Genomic DNA, 21,710 nt, shown 5'->3' on the forward strand with positions numbered 1-21,710 from the left:
GAAACAAGGATGCATAAAATACAGGGAGAGCAGAGATGGACAAGCTGTGGCCGCCACCTTCTGGACGGCAGCAGCCCTTGCAGGCCCCCGGGCGGCGTCATCACAGGACAGAAGGGTCGTCTGCGCCTGTCCACCCCGCCCCCCAAAGGTGGGCTGCTTACTATTATTGACCCAAGGGTCCCACCCGGGATTCACACGGCTGCCTGAGACTCTCACTCCTGCCCCCAGGCAGGTAGACCGGTCCCCAAATGGGAAGCAACCCACGTCCGTCGACAAATGAATGGAGTCACAGGACGTGGTCTGTCCACACGCCAGACTGTCCCTCAGGCTGAACATGGAGGGACACGCTGACACCGGCCACAGCTAGATGGACCTGGGACGTGATGCAGAGTCCAAAAGGCCAGACACAGAGGGGCAAATACTTCAGGATCCCACCCAGATGGGGTCCCTTGAGTCTCCAGATTCACAGGCACAGAGAGTGGACAGACAGTGGGTGCCAGGGGAGGGAGGGGGGTCGGTGTCTCAGGGGGACACAGAGTGGACGGTGGGCCCCGAGGCCGGGGGAGGGAGGGGGGTCGGTGTCTCAGGGGGATGGAGAGTGAACGGTGGGCTCCGGGGCTAGGGGTTTGGGTTTCAGGGGATGGAAAGTGGATGGTGGGCACCGGAGCAAGGGGAGGGACGGGGGCTGGGAGGGCCAGGAGAAGTATGGGGATCCGTGTCTCGGTGGATGGAGAATGGACGGTGGGCTCTGGGGCTGGGGGTCGGTGTCTCGGGGATGGAAAGTGGATGGTGGTCGGTGTCTTGGGGGACAGAGGGTAGATGGTGGGCGCCGGGGCCAGGGGAGGGATGGTGGCCGGTGTCTCGGGGGACAGAGGGTGGACGGTGGGCACCGGGACCAGGGGAGGGGTGGTGGCCGGTGTCTCGGGGGACAGAGGGTGGACGGTGGGCACCGGGACCAGGGGAGGGGTGGTGGCCGGTGTCTCGGGGGACAGAGGGTGGACGGTGGGCACCGGGACCAGGGGAGGGGTGGTGGCCGGTGTCTCGGGGGACAGAGGGTGGACGGTGGGCGCCGGGGCCGGGGGAGGGATGGGGTCGGTGTCTCACAGGCAGTTTCCCTTTGGGAAGATGGGAAGGATCTGCACAGGGCGGTGGGGACGGCCGCACAACAGCGTGAATGTGCTCCGTGCCCAAGCCGCGTGCTCAGAGACCGGGATGCCGGTACGTTTCTGTGTGTTTTGCAGTTAAAGAGATGTATTTACACGTGAACACGCACGTGTGCCCTGGCAGGAGCCTGCCGTGTTCCCTAACAGGGAGACGCGGCCCCGTGCTGTTCTCGCTGACCGGTGTCCCGGGCAGTCCTCCGCGGTGTCCCCCGTCGGTGCTCGGGGGGCGCAGTGTCAGGCGATTCTCGGAAGCGACAAGCGAGGCCGCATGAACGATCCTGGACCGCGCACACGCGCACAAGGTCACGGGACAGACTGCTGGGCGAACCGCGACAGCTCGGAGACCGCCTGCCGGCTCCCACTCCCGCCCGGACGTGCCCACGGGCAGCCGGCATCCGTGCAACTTTTCTCCAACCCTGCGGGCAAACCCGGGGTGTCCTGTCCGTGGAACCGGTGGATGGGACGTCACAGGGTCAGTCACTGCTGCCTGATGTGACGGAAGATGTGACTGAGGACCATGACAGGTCACCGATTACCTGGGTGGGCCCCGAATGCGGTCCGTGTCCTCCCGAGAGAGGGAGGAGGGGCCACAGCCCCGGGACACCGGGGCCCCCAGCAGCAGCAGGAGGAGCAGGAAGGGCCCTCCCCCAGCACCGCCAGACCCCTGGATTTCCACTTCTGGTCTCAGAGCCCTGCTCTGTTCCGCCGACTCTAGCACAGGCCCCAGCCCCGCGACGGGCTGCTGGCCTCGGCCGGTCACGCCGTCTGCTGGCAGAGGCGGCCCAGCAGAGAGGCGGCATGAGCCGGCTCGGGCTGAGGAGGTCGAGGCTTTCCGGAGACCACCGGGGCCTTCTGCGCTGGGTTTGCGAGGATGTGCAGGAGTTCTCCGCAGCACCGGGCCTTCCCCAGGCGAGGACCAGGGAGAGTTCAGCGTGCTCTGCGCAGCTCTGAAGTCAGAATTGCTGCCCGGTGCAGGTGGACGTGGGGGCTGAGCGGTCGAGGACCTGTGGGAGATGGAGGTGCCCCTCTTCTGGGTGGGGACTCCTTGCCGCTTCCTCTGCACCAGCAGCCTGTGGGCACCGAAGTCTCAAGGCTCTCTGCATGTGGCCCTGCTGTCACCAGGTCCCACCTGGCTCCCCACGCCCCAGTGCCTGAGGGGCTGGGTGTCCTGGCCCAGGCCCTTCAGGGTTCCCTGGCAACCACTTCAAACAGCGCCCGCCGCCCTGACGGCGCCCCCTCCGGGCCCCATCCATCCTCCCAGCCCCGCTGCCGCCCCCAACTCTGAGCGCCTCACCTGGACGCCAGCGACTACCTTCGTGAGCGTCCTGGGCTACGCGGACAGCACCACACATCCCATGGCCGGGAACGCCACACATCAATCCCCTCCCAGATCTGGAGGCCAGAAGCCTAACGGTGAACCCCAGCCCCACACTTCCCAGAGCTGCAGCAGGTCCCCCTGTCCTCCTCCCAGGGCTGTGCGGGGGCGGGAGGAGCACCTCCCAGCCCCCTCCCCTGCTCGGCTCTCCCCTCTCCAGGACAGGAGCCCTCCTGGGAACTTCCAGCCCCTGCCAGAAATGCGGGCAGGTAGGGACCCAAGGGCCTCCCTGCTGGCCTGCGTCCCAGAGGCCTTCCCGTCCTAAGCACACACACCCCCGCCCCGCCCCGCCCCGCCCCACACTGGCAGGCAATGCGGAGGACCTGCGTGGGCGGCTCTGCCTGGACCAAGGCTTTGGGCTTTCTCTCTGAAGCCTCTGGCCTATGCCCGGGAGGGAGGGTTCTTGCCGTGTTCCAGAAGCAGAAACTGAGATCCAGGGAGCTTCACTAACATTCCTGGGCTTCAGAAGTCCCCGGCCCGTGTTGGGGGGGGCACCCCATATCTCCAGGGCCTACAGAATCCCAGCCGGGCCAGGCAAGCTGCTGGGCTGTCAGGGAAAGGGAACATCCGGCCACCACCCTCCCTGAGCTGAGTCATCTGGGCCCCGCTGGCCTCACAAATGGCACCACGGTGACATCCTGGGGGTGGACAGGGGCTCCGCCCTGGTGCACCAAGGTGACTTGGCCTCAAGGAAGGTGTCTAGGCCTCAACCACCTGGGAATGTAGGCTTCACCCACCACTGTGGCCTCTGATGGTGAGGGGGATCCCTGGCCAACGAGGAGGATCACACCAAGTTCAGAAGAATGGAAAGCTCAGCCGGGGTCAGCTGAGGAGGGTCCTGGAGCCCCTGGCACTGGGGGCTACTGCCTGCCAGCATCTCCTGGTGGGTGGGAGGCCTGGTAACGGAGTCTGGGGTCCCTGGGGCTCCCCCACCGACAGGCTGTGCTCAGCGGCTGGAGCAGGGGAGTGTGCCTGCCTGTAGAGAAAGGCGGCCAGTTCCTCTGCTTCAAAGAGCGTCAAGGCAGGGGCCAAAGCTCAGCAGCGGCTGAGGGCAAGGCTGGCTGGCACAGAGCCGAGGGTGGCCCCTGCCGGGCACAGTGCTCTCGGGCGGAACCCTTCCTGGGCTGTGCAGCAAAGGGTCAGGTCAGAGGGCATGTCTCCCGCTGCTGCCCTAGGCCCTCCCCTGCAGTGACCCTGTGTTGTTCCCCATCAACCACTGGGCACGCGGGGGCAAGGAGACAGGGAAGACCCCTGAGCAGAGAGTGGGCCAGAGACCGGCAGATCGACCGAGACAGGCCGGCTGACGTCTGGGCTTCACCTCCCCGGGCCTAGGCGCTCTCTGGGAGCATAAGCCACAGGGCTGACTTGGGCTAGCACTCAGGGGGAGTGGGACTGCTGGCCGCTGCAGGGCGTGGGCGACCTCTGCCACTCCCCTGGCCCTGGGTGGCCACGATTCCTAACTTACCCAGAGGAAAACCAGAATTTTAAGTGGATTGACCCCAACTCCGGGGCACTGCTGAGAAAGTAGCTTCACTGAAGCAGAGTTTACGCATGTACAACCAGACACTCCCAAGTGAAGCAGTTCCCAGAGTCCCTGTCTCCCCGGGGGTGTCCCGGTCACCCTGCCACCGCGGCCCCGGCCATCCCACAGCCTCCAGAAGCCACAACAATGCGTCGTCTGCAGGCCCTTCTTTGTATCTGGCTACCCCCAGCCAAGGCTGGGACCCTTCCACTTTGGGCGTGTGCCCTGCACTCGGCTGGTGCCGAGCCGCCCGCAGATTTAAGGGTGCAGAGGCGGGCGAACCAGGAAGCACAGACCTGGCAGCTGGGCCCAGTGTCATGTAGGACAAATTAGTTTAAGGAGGGAGTACAGCGGGAAGGAGGGTGCAGGCTGCAGAGCCCATGGGGTTGAAAGGTAGCCCTGGATGGTCACTGGAACCCTCTGAAAAGCATTGTGGTGGCCCAGCCCAGAAGGGGGACGCGAAGGTGGCTCCAGGCGATTCAGGGGGTCAGTGGGGATAGAGGCCTGACCCATGCAGAGCCAGCAATCGCCCAGAACAGCTGCGGCAAGTGCCCCCTTCCCCACTGGCTCCTGGCGGCTCTGGGCCTCTCTGGCGCAAGCAGCAGGGCCTGAACGACCCCACAGAGCCTCCAGCGGTCTCCCTGAGCTGCGAGCAGAAGCCCGGACGGAGGACGGATGCCAGGCTCCCTGGCCAGCGGACAGCTCTGCGGACAGGCCAGGAGGCAGTGTCACAAGGGATGGTGGGGGAAGACACAGCTTCTCAGGCTTCGAGCTGGAGTCTTGCTGTCCAGATACGCCAGGCTGAGGCCATGCAGGCCCCAGCGACCGAGCTCCATGATGGAAGCCACATGGGGTGGTGGCGACACGCACACTCTTGTCCTCCCACAGAGAAACAAGACCCAGGGCCTCCAGAGACGGCCACCATCCAGACACCCCTCCCGCTGTCCGTCCATGCCGGTCCCACGAGAAAACAGCCTGGTCTGCCCGCACCGCGCAGGTCGCCGCGACAGCCAGCAGGCCCAGTGACCGCTGCCACGGAGCCCAGGCGGCCGGCGGCTCTCGCCAGGCTCTGGAGGGAGCTGCTGCGGATGCGAGCCCACTCGGGGCTGCCCGTCGGCAGCTCCTCAGGACCACACTCTCAGGCACGGCCCACGTCCGCCACGGGCCCGGCCAGTCTCCAAGGAAGGGCACGGGCTCCCCCTAGCCCTGCCATCCCACGCCACGGCAGCACAGGGCGGCCAGGCGCCCTGCATATGCGCGTGGCGTGGACTCCCGGCCCAGGCAATGTGTGTCGACTCCCGGTGAATCCCTAGGAGCTGCGGGCAGAGGGGGCCCAACAGAGCCCGGCCCCTGGGGCCCCCAGCACCCCGCCAGCCCGCGCTGTGCCGATCTGAGGGGGCTTGTTCCACATGCAACGCGGCTCTTCGGTGAGGCCCGGCAGCCTTCAGGCCCAGCAGTGCTGCTGCTGCCGTGAAGGCACCTGTCACCCACCGCAGAGGCTCAGGAGCCAGCGGGAGAGGATCCCCCAGAAAGGTCATGCTCAGAGTGAGCCCTGGGCCAGCAGGACGGGTGCTCCCCGCTGAAGCCGTCCCTGCCAACGTGCCACCATCCCCCGAGCATAGCACTGTGTGTCGCCCCTGCTTGCACCCTGGACACTCCAGGGCAACAGGACACGTGGAGAACTTGGGGAGCCCTGGCCAGGCAGGGTCCATAGGGATGAGAAGCTGCCCTGGAGGTCCGGGGACCCACCCTCAAGAAGTGCTCCCCACGCTCATGTGTCCCCTCCGCCAAGCGCCCTCGGGGGATGGGGTTCTCATCCCGTGTCAGCTGGAACAAGGTACCTCCGGCACCCGCAGGCTGCTTGGGTAGGGCGTGGGGGGCCGGGGACTTCAAGAACTGAGAACATTCTGGTTCTAGCTGTCTGGGGCACACTGGAAGCCCGGCTGCTCCGAACCCTTGGGCAGCACTTGCCGCTCCTTCATGTGGCCACTCCCAGGGACAAGCCAGGCCCCCAGACAGGCTCAGGATGAGCTGGGCACGGGCAGCTGGCCCGCGGGAGGCGTGGCTGCGTGCTTACCCTCTCTGGGCAGCTGCACTCCCCCGGGCACGTGCTGAGCAAGGGCTCGTGCGACACCCGTCTCTGGGGGGGAGCGCTCCCGCTCAGGAAGGAATGGAGGTTCCACTGGAAAAGTACCAGTGAGAAGACAGACAGAAGTGGGCTTTATGCAGGAACTTTCCTTCCTGGAACCTTCTGGACCTGAAAGGTACAGCCCCACAAACTCTCAAGAAATGGTGTACTCCTGGGGGGGGCCCCAAGTCCATCCAGACTGCGAAGTGGGTCTGCAGGCCTAAGGGGCAAACTAAACGCAGTCATCTCTGGAGAACCGGCGGACGCGGAAGAGCAGAGGCCTCCAGTCCGGGTCTGCCCATCTGCAGGGCTCAGGAGACCGCACAGCCAGGGCCCCCCACCCCTGCTCCTCCCACAGAGAGACTGCGCACAGAGCTGGCTCCACGTTTCACAACTTTAATAGAATATTCTAACTATTCTGTACAAACTGAAAACACCGTATTCAGTTACAAATGTTATTAGAAGTAAGGCCGAGCACTCTACAGACCTGGTCACAGTGTGGACACACGTCCCGGCTGCCAGAGACCATGGTCGCACACTCAGAAACCCCACACGCCAGCCAAGAACAGGTCGTTCTGAGCCCAGGGTTTTTAGAACAAGACGAGCACGGGGCCAAGAAGTGGGGGTTGTGCGAAAGCAAGACTTGACATGGACACATTAGAAGGACAGCAGCGCGTCCCAGCCCCGGCCCCTCACCTGCGCCCGCAGGCCCGCCATCCCCCAGAGCCAGGCGGTCTGGATGCCATGAGAACGAGCGCCCGCCCTCAGCCGCAGGCAGCACAGAGCGAGGTTCCTTCTCCACAGGCCTTGCTCCCCTGGGAGCCACCCCCCCCCCCAGGCGAGTCGCCAGGTCACCCGTCACACACATGGTTTCTGAGAGTGTAAGGACAAGTGACAGCAAGCGTCCCAAGCCCCCACCAGCAGGAAAGAATAAATAAATATGAGGATGAACCACAAACACTCGTGCCTCAGGGCTGGGGCGCACCGCCGCCCCTGCCGCACCCCGAGGGACACAGAACCAGAGACGGGGTGTTCTACGGAGCACAGGACCCTGTGCCGCTCTTCTGAGCCCGCCAGAGCACAGGAGACGCAGAGGCGGGAGACAGAGCACGCAGCTTTCTTCAAGGGAAGAAGAATCCAGTCCGACCGCGGAGGGGCGGGACTGGTCCTACAGGCCCCGGAACCACCCCCCTCCCCGACGTCTGCTCTTGGCATCGCCCCACCTTCTGCCACCCCTTTCCCCCGGGGTCTCTGGGGCCCTCCCGGAGGCAGGGCCTGGGAAAGTCCACTGGGCTGCACCCAAGGCCGTAGAGGGCGCTGGAATCAAACCTCCTATTTCTGAAATGCATTTAAGTCGCCACTGTACAGGTTAAGCAAAATAATAAGGATAAAGGGAAAGTTAAAGTCAAAATCATGCACTTGAAAACAAGCCAGAAGAAAGCACTGCCAGTACGGTGGTGGGGCCGCCGCGACAAGTCCGCCGCTGCCGCCGGGGGTCTCGCTCCTCACTGCTGTTTGCACTCCGAGGGCTGGCTGGGCTCCTTCTGTCAACGAGAGAAGACAGGACTTGTAGGAAGCAGGTGTCATCAACCCGTTACCGCCCACCAACAGTGCCAAGACTCGACCTACTACCTTCGCTCTAACTGAAAAAACGGTTACCGCAGACGTGCTTCTACGGCAGGACCAGAGCATCAGCCAACTTCCAGAAGCAGTCTCACCGGGCCTGCCTTTCTCGTTGGGAGACGAGCCCGAGTGTAACTCACGGCCCAGGCACCGGGACGGAAAAGCGCCTCAGGGTCAGGGACACTCATCTGTGCCAGGGCAGCCACACTCCAAAGTGACATGGCAGCCTCGGCGTCTCAGGCAAGCCCCCCGACCCTGCCCACGTGACACACCAGCCGGCTCCCCTTTCTGTCCCTGCCACCTGAAGGCAGGCTCAGCACCTGAAATGAAAAGGTGCCACTGTGCGGCGGGCCGAGGCGGCCGGGCAGCTCCACCAGCCCCCGGCAGCAGCCCACAGCCAGGAGGCCAGGCCAACAGCTCCGCACACGGCCTCCGTCCTCCCAGGCCCCTCCCCAAGTGGGAATTCTATCCTTCCAGAAAGGCAGCAGGGAGAGACCAGGCCCCTGGCAGAGAAGCACGTCCCCGTCGGGGTAATGGAACACGCCTCTCAGCGCTCAGAGCACATCCGGCAGACCCACACGTTCTGTGGGGAGGCCGACGTCGCAGCCTGAGACCCAGGCCCCCAGATCACCCACCATTCCGGGCAATACACGTACTCATCAGTGACCTCTAACTCTCGGCTGCCAAGATTACAAATTATTTTCATACAATCTGCCAAGCCTATGGAGCCTTAAAAAAAAAAAACCACCACCACCCCACAAACAGGGAGATAATGAATCTTCTATGGCTGAATTGGGATTCCGTTCTTTGAGAAATTACACTTGAGATATGAAAAAAATCACGTGTTGAGGATGCAGAAAGCAAGCCATGATCTCAGACCCGAGTCTAAGAAAGTCGCATGGAAAAAGCACAGGGATGCCGCCGGGACGCCCCAGGTCTCTGCCCATCAACGGGCCACCCTGGGAGGGGTGTCCTGGCCTGGGCGTCACATGCGCATCTGAAATTCTGCTAAAGAACGAACCCAGGCCCCCAAACAAAACACATCGGACCAGAAATCCAGGCGGGAAAAGATCAGAATTAGACTGTGGATCTGGAGGCAGCCCCGGCGGTCAGGAGTGGCCGGGGAAGCGGGAGGCGCACCCGGCCCCACGTGGCCGTCGCGCAAGGTGTGGGGGAGGGCAGGCAGCTTTTTAGGGGTGAAGGGAGAAGCACATGTTTCCACATTGCGTCTGCAGGAAGGAAGGGGCTTCGAGAAGATGGAGCTAAGGAAGCGGCCCTGCAGGGTGATGTGGTAGGAACAGGGCGTGGGGCCCGGGAGGGACTCCTCCTGCTCTGCCCTCCTGTGCACAGACGAGGGCACACACGCCGCGTTCTCCGACAGCAGGCGTGACACAGTCTACAGCGCGCTGTGAGTCATTTCACACGCTTACTGTTAACCAGGAAAACGCATCATCCTTTTGTTTAAAACACATCCAGTAGCTTGGGGGATAAAGCCTGCTGGAGGTAACGGGCCTCGCTGACGCTCCCCTGGCTGGCAGGCAGGCGGCCCCACCTCTGGGGACAGCATCCACACGGACACGCGTCCTAGGCTGTAAAGTCAACAGAGAATCCCAAAGCTTCTGATGTGAATTTTATCAACGAGACACCCTGGGTTTCAGCCTGAGACACAGGCCAAGACAGGACTCCAACTAAACCCTGCATCCTCGGTCTCAGGCCACAAAATCCGATGGCAGCCTGGTCATCCGATGCCCCGATTATCACGGGAGAGGAGTCCGGTGTTTCCAAGGCACAAACTAACAGCCCAAATCCTACACGTCGGGAAGCCATTTCAAAGCCATGTCGTAACAGAAGGGGGGGGGAATAAGCCACCGTGCACACAGCTGGCCCCTACGGCTTCCCAGGGGCCCAGAGCCTGCGGGACAGCAGAGGGCAGGGCCCCCACAGCAGAGCGGCTGCCGGCCTGAGGCAGCCCGGTGGCTATGCCACAGGAGGGTCCCCCTGACCCAGAGACAGGCTGAACAGGTAAGGGACGCCTTCCCGTGACTGGTGGCGGGGGGAGCGGGTCTTGGGGGGACAATGTTCAGACAAGTGGGGCGACAGGAAACAAGGGCAATGGAACATGCTGTCTTGTCCACGTCAGTGATCAGACCCGCCCCCTTCACCACACAGGACCCGGGCGTCCGATCACCTCCCCTCGCTACCACGTTGTCTTGCCAGGAGGTGAGTGTGTTTCTGCTCGGTTCTGAGAGCGAGCCCGCGGGACAGGGACAGGGACAGGAAGGCCTTGCGGAGACTGTCAGAGGCCCGTGGTCTGCCTGTCGGCGCCGGCACGCCGCTGCGGCACAGAGCTCACAGGCCCTGCTCCCCACACTGAGAGCGGCTCCTCGGCACCCGCCCCGGGCCCCCCGGCCATTCCCAGGCAACCCATCACGGCACCCGCCTCCTGGAGCATCTTCGGACCACTGCCCCCGGCTCTGCCCCTGGGAGGACTGTGTCCCACAAGGGAGGGAACAAATGGCTGGAACAGAGACGCAACGGCCCACGCCACGGGGGCTGTTAACACCAGCACATTCCAAGTTCAGGCGGCCCTCTGTGACCGACTGGTCTGCACCCCACCTGAACTTACGGAGTAGAAACAACGGACAGAAAGAGCACAGCAGCTGCTTCCCGCCGCACGGGGTGCAGCCAGCGCGAACACGGGCTTCCCGAGGCCTGGCGCTCACCTCCCGGGGCCCGCGCCCTGTGCTCTTCCTGGCAGACAGGCCCGCCCACAACAGAAATGCCACACCAGTCCCGCCTGGGACGTGGTCAGCAGCGAACAGCAGCTCAGCAAGGAGCCGGAGGTGGTTTCAGAAGCGCACGCAACGGCCGCCCGCGCTCCGCTCTTCCCAACGCACCGAGCTCAGCCCTGCGCGCGCCCAGTGTGCCCGGCCCGCAGCCTCCCCGCTAGTCACAAAGTCACAGTACAGCACCGTTATCAAGCACAGATCAGAGACTGGATTAGGAATGAATGGAATTCCACCTTACCTAAAAATGCATGAATAACAGACAAAAATTACACCTAAATGGGGAAAAAATTGAAAGGAAGTGTCAGCATAAAAGAAAACAAAATGCACAGAGTCGTACGGGCGGGCAGCAGCGGCTCTCTCAGGACCCAAAGGGCTACAAGTCCTCCAGCTCGAGACCAGCAGCCCCAACCCACCCGGTCTGCACATTTAACACCAAAACACCCTCCTCCCTCGTCCGCCCACGTGCAGGCTCGGACGTGACCAGCCCCCAAAGGACAAGCCCTGGGCCCTCCTGGCTGCGCAGGGCTGGCAGTCCCGGCGCCTCCCACCGGGGACCCTCCTCTCCCCACAACCGACAGCACACGCGGAGACCAGGGAGCGCCAGTCCTGACACCCCCCACGGTACCGGATGACTCGTGAGGAAAGGCGCTTCCAGAAAACAGACGTGGCAGGAGACAGCAAAGGACAAACAACAGAAGGACGTGACGAGTGACGGAGTCAGGGAGCCCCCACTGCAAACCGCCCTCCGTCTCTGCTTGAGAATCCGAACATGAGTGTGCACGGCAGCGCCCCGAAAGGCAGAAAGACAGGCAGACATGCAGGGGACAGCAGCCCCGCCCAGGAGCCCCGCCCCCGGGGAGCCAAGCCCAGGGGCACCTGCACTCCACCCCCGCCCCCGCCCCTGCTGGCCGTCTGGGCAGGGGACAGGCTGGGCAGGGGCGAGCCCTCCCGGGAGCGCCGTGGCAGGCGAGTATTCACGTGGTGCATGTGAACGCGTCTGAAGCCCGCCGCCCGCCCTTCCCAGGGAGCTGTGCTGTAGCGCATGCATTCACGGCAACACTGGGTGTTCACGACAGAAACGAGACCCACACGCACTTAGAGCGCGGGGTCATGAGCCCGGCACTGCGGGCACGCTTCACTTCGGGCAAACACAGAGGACGGATAAACGAACAAACACCACCCAAGTCACCGGAGATCCGGGTCACCAACGGCAAGAAGGCGAGTGCTCAGACGGCCCGTGAGCACGCAGCGAGCTTCCCACTGGCTTCCTGCTCGCCAGCGCCAGCACGGCGGCCGCACCCGGGCCTGCACTAAAGCAGCTCCGGGTTGAAGGGATGTGCCAAGTGGCCGTGCTGCCCTCCAGCTCATCCGCCAGCAGTGAGCATCCGGACCTCCACGTCAAGTTACTGGGGCCACCCGCTCTCCTCAGTTTTGTGTCTTTTTTTTTCCTTTTTCCTTTTTAAAGCTTCCCAGTAGACTTTCAAGGACTAGAGGTATTTATACACAGCTTCTGATTATTCGCAGCCCAAATGCAACTGTAAAACTGTGTCTACAATTTTATGACTCTATTCTTTAAAAAAAAAAAAACACCTTTCAAAATTTCCTTTTCCAAACATGAACACAAGAAACTCTTACTCACGCCGTCCCTCAGCCGGTCCCCTGGAAGGACGGCAGGTGCGGCAGACCAAGCTGCTGTCCCACGCGAGCGCACGGCGAGAGGCCGACCTCGAGCTGGAGGAGCCCTCCCCGGGCGCTGCACACTGAGCCCCACAGCCCGCACGAGGGGCCGCTCACCCCTGTTCCTCTGGGTTCTCTGTGTTGACTAGAGCAGCAGAGGCGCCCCCGGGGGGGATGCGGCCCCATGTCATAGCAGCACGCCATTCCCTGGGCTGGTGGCCCCCCACCAACTGACCTTGGGGTTCATGTCGGCGTCGTCCTCATCTTCTCCCTCCTCGTCACCTTCCAACTCCTGCGTAAGAGGGGGAGAGTGAGCGGAGCACACAGGATCTAAACTCTCGCGGACCCACGCGCCCCCCACAAAAGCAGCTGCCCAGGACCCAGCGGGAAGTCATCAATCCCTGCCCGTGAGCGCTGAGGTCACCTCTGGGCAGGATGACTTCTGAACACCTTTTTGTTGGCAGTGATAACGGATACACACACCGCGGAGAACGTGACTTGTGTGCTCACCCCACGTGTCCTAATAAGCTAATCACGGGGCAACTGGACACAGGGACAGCAACTCCCGTGTCCCCCACCGCGCCCAGCTTCACCAGGCTGCAGGCCCTGCGGCAGCTCCACACAAAGCGGTGCGACAGCTGCTTCCAAAACCCCCGTCCGCCCTAGCAGAGGAAGCAGCCCGGCGAAGCCTGAGGGAAAGGACTCTCCGCGTTCGCCATGTCTTACCTCCTCTTCTCCTTCCTCACCCTCTTCAAACTGAAAAAGGAAAAAGGAAACAAAATTTAGGTCTTGAAAGCATGAGGGCAGCCTGGCCCAAGCACAGTCCCCATCAAGCACCCCACACTGGTCAGGTCTGGGGGAAGTGGAAGCGCAGCCTGGCGGCATCTGGACAGAGGGCAGCGCCCGCCTCGGGGCACGGTCTGCCGCGGGGCACCTCAGCCCCGACACTGCGGGCCGGGCTCGGGCCAGCGCCGTGGGCCCACCTGTTCGCCGGCCCCACTGTGCTGACAGGATGCCGGTATCTGAAAAGCACTTGGACAAGGCCCGAGGGTGGGCCCGGGTGCAGAAAGGAGACGGTCAGCGTGAGAAGGGACCGGGATCACCCGGGGAACCGGCTGATCTAGGCAAACCAGGAACATGATTTTAATACGCAAATCCGTGAGTTTTACTAGTATTTTTTAACTCATATGAGATTAAATATTTACATGTTAGAAATATGAAAAACCCCTCAGTGTTTAAGTGTATAGAAGAAAGGCCGAACGCTACACTTGACTGGTCCTGAGTTAAATGTCTTCTAGGTCAGACGCCCAAACTCCCCATATCAAACTCAGATCAAGACCAAAGACACAACCAAGCACACCTCATCACTATGTCCTGCACGACACAAGACACCTAAAAATTAAGTAGGCTTTTTCGTAAGAGCATTTCTTTTGTTGGAGCCCACACATATTCCCCAGTGACAGCTCGCACGGAATTGTGAGGGCCTAGGGGCTGGCAGGGCCCAGGCTGCACGCCCTCCCGCACCAGCCGGGTCATCAGGGGTCCAAGCACGCCCTGGTGCCCTCACCAGCCTCTAAGAGGGAAAGACCGAGGTTTGAGGTCTTGTAGCCAATCACATCTTAGCTCAGGTTGGAACTAGCCTCAAACAGACTCAAGCACGGATTTTCTGAGGTTCTCAGATCATTTTGCTCTGGACCTGATGGGACCTGATGGGACCTGCAGCAAACACATCTCACACAGACACAGAGCAGGGGTAACAGAGTCGGGGTACGGAGCCCATAGAACACAGGGAAGACAAAAGCAGCGCTCCTGCATCCATCCCTCCCGCACCGACGTCCAGTGTGTGTGCAAGGCTGCCAACAGATCGGAGCCCTGCAAACCCACCTTTATCCCAACGTGAGTCACCGTGCCAACAGGGGTTCTTCTAAGAGCCTGACGAGCCACCAAAATCACAACCTTCGAGCCCATGTTCAGATGAGGACGCCACGGCACAGAGGCTCTACGGCCGTGAGTGCAGAAGCCGGGGCCCCGGTCTCAGCAGGCCCGCGCGGGGTGCCCCCCACAGCCACCCGCTCAGCCGCAGCCCCTGCACCAGAGGCGCCGGCAGCGGACACGTGCGCGCACGGGACCAGCAGAGCCGTGCACCACCCACCGGGACCAGCCACGCGGCCTGTATGTCATGTAAAGAAAAACACTAAGCTGCGTCTCGTGCTTTAAGGACCGACGGGTGTGTGATCAACAAAGCGCGGAGACCACCGGGCTAGAGATGGCTTTTCAGTGTGCGGTCACCAGACTCTGGGGGCTACGCTACGTAAAACGGAACATGTGGTTCCTCAGCTGCCAACGGACGCGTGACGCGTTCCACACCCTCGGCCTCCAGTGAGGCCCGTTCCACCACACCGGCAGAGCAGGCAGGCCGCAGACAGCTCTAGCGTCTAGGAAGTTCCACGGACTGTGCCGGTCTGCAGACTGCTGTGTCACCTTAAGCCCTAGCAATCACTCGAGCGCTTGGATGAGCCGACACCACACTGACTTGTGTGCCTGCGTGTTCTGCTACCCACAACCCCCTCCCAGCCCAGGGACGGACGAACGGCCTTTCTGGAGTGAGCAAGTCTCAGACTACACAGCGCGCACTGGACAGCCCGCGCCCCCCGGCTGGGACCGCCAGCACAGAGAACGGGAGAAGCAGCCCTTCACTGCCTCTGGCCCGAAGCTGCTCCCACCTGCCCGGCTCCTGCTGCCCACCTGAAGCCCCGACAGACCACTTAGAAAGAGAACCCAGAACCTTCCAGGAAACACGAGTTCTCAGAGCAAGGGAACCATTATCTGAAACATACCACTAGCGGCCCACTATAAAACCAAACTTTACTCCCACAAATCCAGACGACACAGAGAGCTGAGCCTCGATTAGGACGAAGAACGACCTCAGGTGACCGTCAGAGGGCTGCTGGCGAGGCTTTGCTCCAGCAGCGGAGGGGGAGAGAGGGGCCTGCGCAGCCCAGCTGCCCTTCCGTGCACCACGGGTTTCAAGTCTTTGGGGCCGGCACACCACAGGCTAGCGGAAGTCAGCTCCGTGGGTAACCTTTTCCTGTTGCCGGACCCCTGAAACGGAGATTCTCCCCATGTTTCCAAGTCACCCAAAGCTTACAGCCCTTCAGCAGGATAAGGTGAGCACTGGGACCTTCCAAGGGTGCTGTCCCTGGATGGGGGTGGCAATCTGTTCTCACAGCACCCAAGCCCCTGCTCGGCCCTCAGCCCCCGACACCAGGGGGCCCCCAGGCTGCTGCTCAGGGTGCCCCACACCGCCGGAGGGAGGCCCCCAGGAGCTCCCATGCACATACGTCGTCGCCGTCCTCTATGGCCTCCCCCGTGAAGTAGAGCACAGCCCGCGGGACTATCCGCTCACGGAAGAAGTGTCCAATTTCAAAGTCAGAGGCTAATGTGAACTCCGAGTCTTCGTCCTGAGGAGGGAAAACCTCCATGTTAACGCGTGTGTACGGGCGAGCCCCACGCCCCCCACCCCGCACCGCACCCTTGGTCTGGGGGACCCAGCGCTGCTGGGGATGGCGGGGCACCCGGGTCCCACACGCGCCGGCCCCACCCTGCAGTGTCGGGAACACAGGGTACCCCGGGTCTCAGGGAGGAGAAAGGGGAGACTGAGAAGAAGGCAGCCCTACTCTGGAGTAAAGACTTTGGCAGCACAGAGATTGAAGGACGACACAAAGCTTACCAGGGACTCTCCGTCTCCAGACGCTACGGGAAAAAGATAAAACACACGCAGGTTACGCTGACAACCAAAGCTTCTGCAGGCGCACGGGCGCAGCCACACGCATAGTGAAGGTGGGACAGGGCGCACCCGTGCCTCCCACGGCACCCTGACTGCCCCCCTCACCCACCCTGGCCTGCCCAGCTTGGGAACGCCAGCTGGGGGGGAAGATTCTCCTAGTCCAGTGCCAACAGGTGGAAAGGCCCATCAAGAGCCCCCGACTGTAGCCGCCCCGTGCATTTACGTCTTAAGGAAAGTGCACCAGTGCCTGCAATCCTGTAGGACTGTCGGGAAGAGGAAAATCCTCGAGCCGTGCTTCCGAAGCTCCACACTCGGTGGGGCGACACCACGGGCGTCTGCACGGCAAGGGTGAAGGTGCTCACACAGTGCAAAGCGTCCCTCCAGCAGAAGGGAAAGACTCCCCGTGGGCAGGACGGTGCTGCTGGTCGCTGCCCACCACAGAGCACCCCCCCCACTCTCCCGACTCAGAACCAAGGGTGACAGGACAGACAGGGACTTAAAACCACTCAACAAAGCCCAGTGACACTCGAATGATCATGGGACCCAAACCCGGGACTCGAGTGACACTTGTTCAAGGCCGGGTCTTGACAGGAGCTGGAGGCTCAGAGCACTGGCCTCATCCTGCCTCTCGGGGCCTCTCCCCGCTCGGCTGCTCCCCACGGGCTGGGCACCCACCTGACAATACCACCCCGCACCATGATCCCCGAGTCTTGGCACATGAGCAACCCCCACAGATTAAGATTTGGGTCTGGGGACACCGGTCCAGGACTTTTGCTCACATGACTTTGGGACATGTTTTGTAGACTGAAGGACAAGGAGGGCACCGGACCAGCCAGCTTCTGTTTGGCTCATTTCAAAATACGTTTCCTGCTTTCTAACACTTCTTCCTGGCCTGCCTGATCACCCCCCAATGGCCCCTGTATACCTGTTTCTAGAGCTCATCACTGGATATGATGTGCAATTCCTTTAAAAATCGCTACGTTTAGGTGTAATTTATCTACCAGACAGCTGATGTGTAAAATTCAATGACCCCTGGGACATTTTTACAGTTATACAACCATCATCGGACAGTTTTAGAATGCTGAACGTCACCTCCCTCCAAATTCTGAGTCCACTTAATCTCATTTTGATTTTATTAAATTACTTAAAATCCAATCTTAAGAAACCTTGCAACAAACCACTGCGTTTGGGAACCAAAGCCCCTCTGCTTCACAGCAAAAGCTCATAGGTGACCGCCAAAGGGGCCCCCTGGTCTAAAACAAGGAAACCGAACAAGTCCATCTGTGGCTACTGTCACCCCCGAACCAACACACGTGCATCCCCTAAGCTCAAAGACAAACGCCAGAAAGATGCGGGCCGAGGCTGAGGGGTGGAGCTTGAGAAGCGAGGGCCCTGGGCTCGAGACAAAGTCTGGGTCCAAGGCTCACACCTGAGCGCGGAGCGCCCCTGTGGCCGAGGGCAAACAGCTCACACGCCCACCAGTTACTGAGGCAGGGCTGCATCTCCACGTTTCATTTCAGTCTGTTTGTGTTCATGGATAACAAAGAGGAAACTGTTTGATCCGCGCTACTCTACCACTGCGAACCGCTCTGGCCTTTACATTCTCTCAAGTTTGGAAAATTCTGCTAAGACCTGCCAGTATTAGGGCACCTGGGTGGCTCAGTGGGTTAAGCCTCTGCCTTTGGCTCGGGTCATGATCTCAGGGTCCTGGGATCAAGCCCCGCATCGGGTTCTCTGCTCAGCAGGGAACCTGCTTCCCTCTCTCTCTCTCTGCCGCCTCTCTGCCTACTTGTGGTCTCTGTCAAATAAATAGAGAAAATCTTACAAAAAAGAAAAAAAAAGTGTAAAAAAGAAAAGACCTGCCAGTATTTGGGGTCCCCAGGGGACTCAGTCATTGTCTCCTTCGGCTCTGGTCATGCCCCAGGGTCCTGGGATCGAGTCCCACATGGGGCTCCTTGCTCAGCAGGGAGCCTGCTTCTCCCCCCTCTACCCTTCTCCCTGCTGGTTCTAACAAATAAAACCTTAAAAAAAAAAAAAAGACTCGCCAGTATTTACTCTTGAAACCTGCTGCTCACCCTCCACAAGGTCAAACTTTCCATCTTTATTTTATGACTTAGGGCAGTAAAAAAATCGGAGTTTCCAAGCTAAGTCTTTCAAGCTAGAAATCCAACTTGTGTTGTCACGATCTATAAACCCCAAGACCCCTTGAGTTCTACCAAGTCATGGAGAAAAATAAAGCAGAATTTATGAGAAAGAAAGGGTGGGCGACACTCCCCAAGCTGTGTCGGCGTACCCGGGTTGTGACCAGCGACTGGCGACAGAGGGGCCCTGTAGCAGGATGGGTGGCCCCGGGGCCACCAGCGGGCCGCAGCACCAAGGTGTGGAAGTGTCGGCTGGGGCACTCTGGGCATCCGTCCAGCTTTCTCAGCGAGGCGCTCAGAGTGCCCGCCAGGCCTTCCCCTCCTGCTACCCCGCCTCCCCGAACCCGTGAGCACCGGCACCACGGCTCCTGGCACAGCAAACGTGTCCTTACTGGCCACGATCGGCAGAGGCCTGAGAACAGACCCTGCGGGTAACGACGCGACTTCATCATCATCATCAATGTCTACGACGCACCCCACTCACCTTTCAGCGGGCTGAAGAAGTTGAAAAAGGAGTCGTTGGGAACTTGCTTGGTAATTGTCCTCACTGTGCCTCGGCCCTTATGTTTCTGCTTCTTCTTGATTGTTTTGACTGTAACGTTTTTCCCTTTCTTCCAGTCAATAACACACCTGTGGGGACAGACAGCCATCACGCACACAGACAGGCGCCCTGAGAAGCGCACGGATGTCCCAGTAAACAAGGCACAGTGAGCGGCCGAACGTGGACCACGTAGGCAAAGCAGCCTGCCAGCCGGCACCACGCACCTCCTAAGTCCAGGTGACGCCAGCGAAAGGGAACTGGCCCAGTGGCGTGGGCTGCCACCCCCCGGCAGGAAGCGCCATCAGACGCCGGGGGCTTCTCCCGAGACTCTCCCCAAGCACGACTGCTATGACCAAGCCTGGTCAAGGCTGGGCTAAGGTGCCCAGAGAATGCTCAAGAGCCTGTCACCTGCCGCCTCTGTCCAGGCCCCAGAGCACACCTGAAGTCACCCACTCACAGCCCCGAGTTCTCCAGCAGCTCAGCGGGCGGGACAAGCCGGAGAGGCGGCAGGTGACCGCTGCACCAGGTACTGACTGGGCCCGAGCGCACTGGGTCCAGGCTGCCAAGTGGGCCAGGCCGGGGCGAGCCCCGCACGCTTCCTCGCCTCCCAGCGCCTGCGGGCCCAGGAGGAACCCCTGGGCAGCACGTGACTCGTCTGCTCCAGAACAGGCCTGGACGGCCCGGTCCTGGGAAATGCGCCGTCAGGGTCACTGTGGCCAGGGTCTGATAAAGCTCTGAACTGCTCCTGCGGGAGGTCCAGGAGTATTTGGTTCCAGTGAGCAAGGATAATCGTGCCAATTCAAAAATCATTTCCCAAACCAAAGAAACAGACTTTCCCAAACCATCTCAAACAGACTAAGAGGGAGGAGCTCCAAACCACACTCCCTGGTGATCGCTCTTGAAATCACAAGCTGCTCCATCATGAGTCCAACACTTAAACGCCCCCCAATTCCCGCAGCAAGCAGCTGCCCGGTACCGCCCTGCACAGACCCCGCCCTTCTCTCAGCAAATACTCGTAGGGATCGTCTATTGGTTCAGTGAGGACAGCATCCCGTAAGGGGCCTAGAGTCTAGTCCTGCATCCGAGGAGGAGACTGGGCCACCAGCCCCCACCTGACACATGTGACCTCATGACTCGTGTCCCAGTGCAGGCCGTCACAACCCCCACCAGAAGCCTATTTAATGTAAATCTTGGTCTACTGGGATTCTAAGAAAACTGAAAATACTTTGCTTTATTCCTAATTTCTTACTCATTAAGTTCTAAAATCACCTGTTTTCGTTTCAGAAAAAGTGGAAGTGGCACGTTCTTACCCATCACAATCAACGATTTCAGGACCTTCAAAGGAGAAGGGGTCGGCCTTATCCGGCTCTGACTTCATCTTGTACGTTTTTGTCAGGACTGAATTGGTGAAGTAGTCGTTGGGTTCAAAGTGGAACTCTAATACAAAAGACTAAAAACAAAAACTCAGGTAAGTGCCACTTAAAAACCGACAAGCCAGTGAGACTTTACGAACCACATGGTATGTACCAGAGCCAGTGCCTCTCTGGGCACGATGCCACGGACAGAAACCGTTACTGACAAGTTCAACAGGTATAGCCACGTATCAAGAAAAGCTTCTTCATTACAAAAATCAGCAACACCAAGTTCAAACACGACGGGGGGGGGAATACCTGTTGTAGTTCAGCCCGAGCAGCCCCTCTGAGACCCCTCCCCAGCGGAGTCTAAGCTCGCCTGGGAAACCCTAGCTTCCCTCTGCAGCCCTGGCCTCACCCCTCGGAGGTGGGGAGGGGTCTGGACTAGCCGGGGAAACCAGGCAGCAGCGTCCAGCCCTCCCCTCCTTTGGCACTTGGGCTCAGGCAGGGCAGCGCCTTCCCTGTTGCGCAAGGGGGCCAGACTCTTGGTGGGGTAGGGTGGGGTGGGGGGCATCAATTGGGCCTCCTCAAACCACACCCAGGGCAAGTTCAGCCTTTGTTCGCCAAGCGCCGCCGTGTAATCTGGGGAGCAAAAACGGCCGCAGGATGTGGACAAAGCAGCAGGCACAAATCCAGTCACGGGGCAGCAGGGAGGATCCTTGCTCGCCTCTTCCGTGTGTACGAGCAATGGCAGTACCGGCAAGGATTTTGGGAAACCAGGCCCACTCACAGACTGTGGGCAGCTCTAGAAAGGACCATCTGACGGTATCAAGAAATTCAAGTAAAATAGAATTCTCTGACCTGGTAACTCTACTCTGAGGTATTCACGGGCTGGGAAAACCGCCTGGGTAACGGCATCACCACTAAGTGGGCAAAGACGCCCACCTCAGCCCTCGCCCAGGGAAGCGAGGAAGACGGCGGTTCCGTAAGTTACAGAGACTTGACAAGTATCTGAGGCCCGCAGTGCTGTGTGATTGTGGCGAGTCACGGTGTGTCTGTGCTACTGCTTCCTCACCTGCGAAGCGGAGTGAACAGCCTCCCCCCCATCGCTCCCCGAGCTGGTTAGAGGACTGACCTCTGGAAGCACATAGAAAACGGTTTATACAGGCAGTGCTTGCTAAATGGTAGTTATTTCAATTTTCATTACAAGGACACAACTACCAACTGGGAAAAAATAGATTTGAAAGACTAAAACTGAACCACTTCCACTAAGGGGGAAGGGGAAACCGCCCCCCTGCAGAGCTCAGGGCCCTGGCCTGGCAGAGAGCAGGCCCAGCTGTGGCACCCCACGCGGACCCCCTCTTGGCTCCTGTCCCCCACCCCAGGGCGGCACCCACCCTGAAGCCAGAAGCGAGTGCTCGGTCAGTGAGGAGGCTGCTAGGAGCCCCGAAGTCTGCAGGCTGCGCCCGCGAGCGTGGACGGGCACCCCAGGGGACAGGGAGGGCTCACGAGCGCCATGCAGGGGCTCCGCCTCACCCCCTATGCGGGCGCGGGTCACTCTCTTTCTTCGTCTCCCACTTCCTTTCCCACCAGCTCTGCAGACAGAGCACGT

At 60.7% G+C, this 21,710-nt stretch overlaps 1 protein-coding gene across 2 annotated transcripts in view; it reads right to left on the minus strand.

The window, feature by feature from the left end:
- Positions 1-6,568: 6,568 nt before the first annotated feature.
- NAP1L4 (nucleosome assembly protein 1 like 4) overlaps positions 6,569-21,710 on the minus strand; it is a 42,630-nt gene continuing 27,488 nt past the window's right edge. Inside the window, exons 10-17 of one of the 2 annotated variants that reach the window (XM_044259977.1) lie at positions 20,057-20,196; positions 18,690-18,835; positions 16,008-16,030; positions 15,619-15,738; positions 13,004-13,033; positions 12,513-12,569; positions 10,839-10,872; positions 6,569-7,732 (exon numbers count right to left, since the gene is read on the minus strand). In XM_044259977.1, coding sequence (XP_044115912.1) covers positions 10,867-10,872; positions 12,513-12,569; positions 13,004-13,033; positions 15,619-15,738; positions 16,008-16,030; positions 18,690-18,835; positions 20,057-20,196 — 522 coding nt within the window. In that variant the 3' untranslated portion in view covers positions 6,569-7,732; positions 10,839-10,866. The remainder of the gene's footprint in view (positions 7,733-10,838; positions 10,873-12,512; positions 12,570-13,003; positions 13,034-15,618; positions 15,739-16,007; positions 16,031-18,689; positions 18,836-20,056; positions 20,197-21,710) is intronic. The other variant, XM_044259975.1, reaches the window with a different exon arrangement.

The sequence above is a fragment of the Neovison vison genome, chromosome 7, assembly GCF_020171115.1.
Source record: "Neovison vison isolate M4711 chromosome 7, ASM_NN_V1, whole genome shotgun sequence".
Classification (NCBI taxonomy): Eukaryota; Metazoa; Chordata; class Mammalia; order Carnivora; family Mustelidae; genus Neogale; species Neogale vison.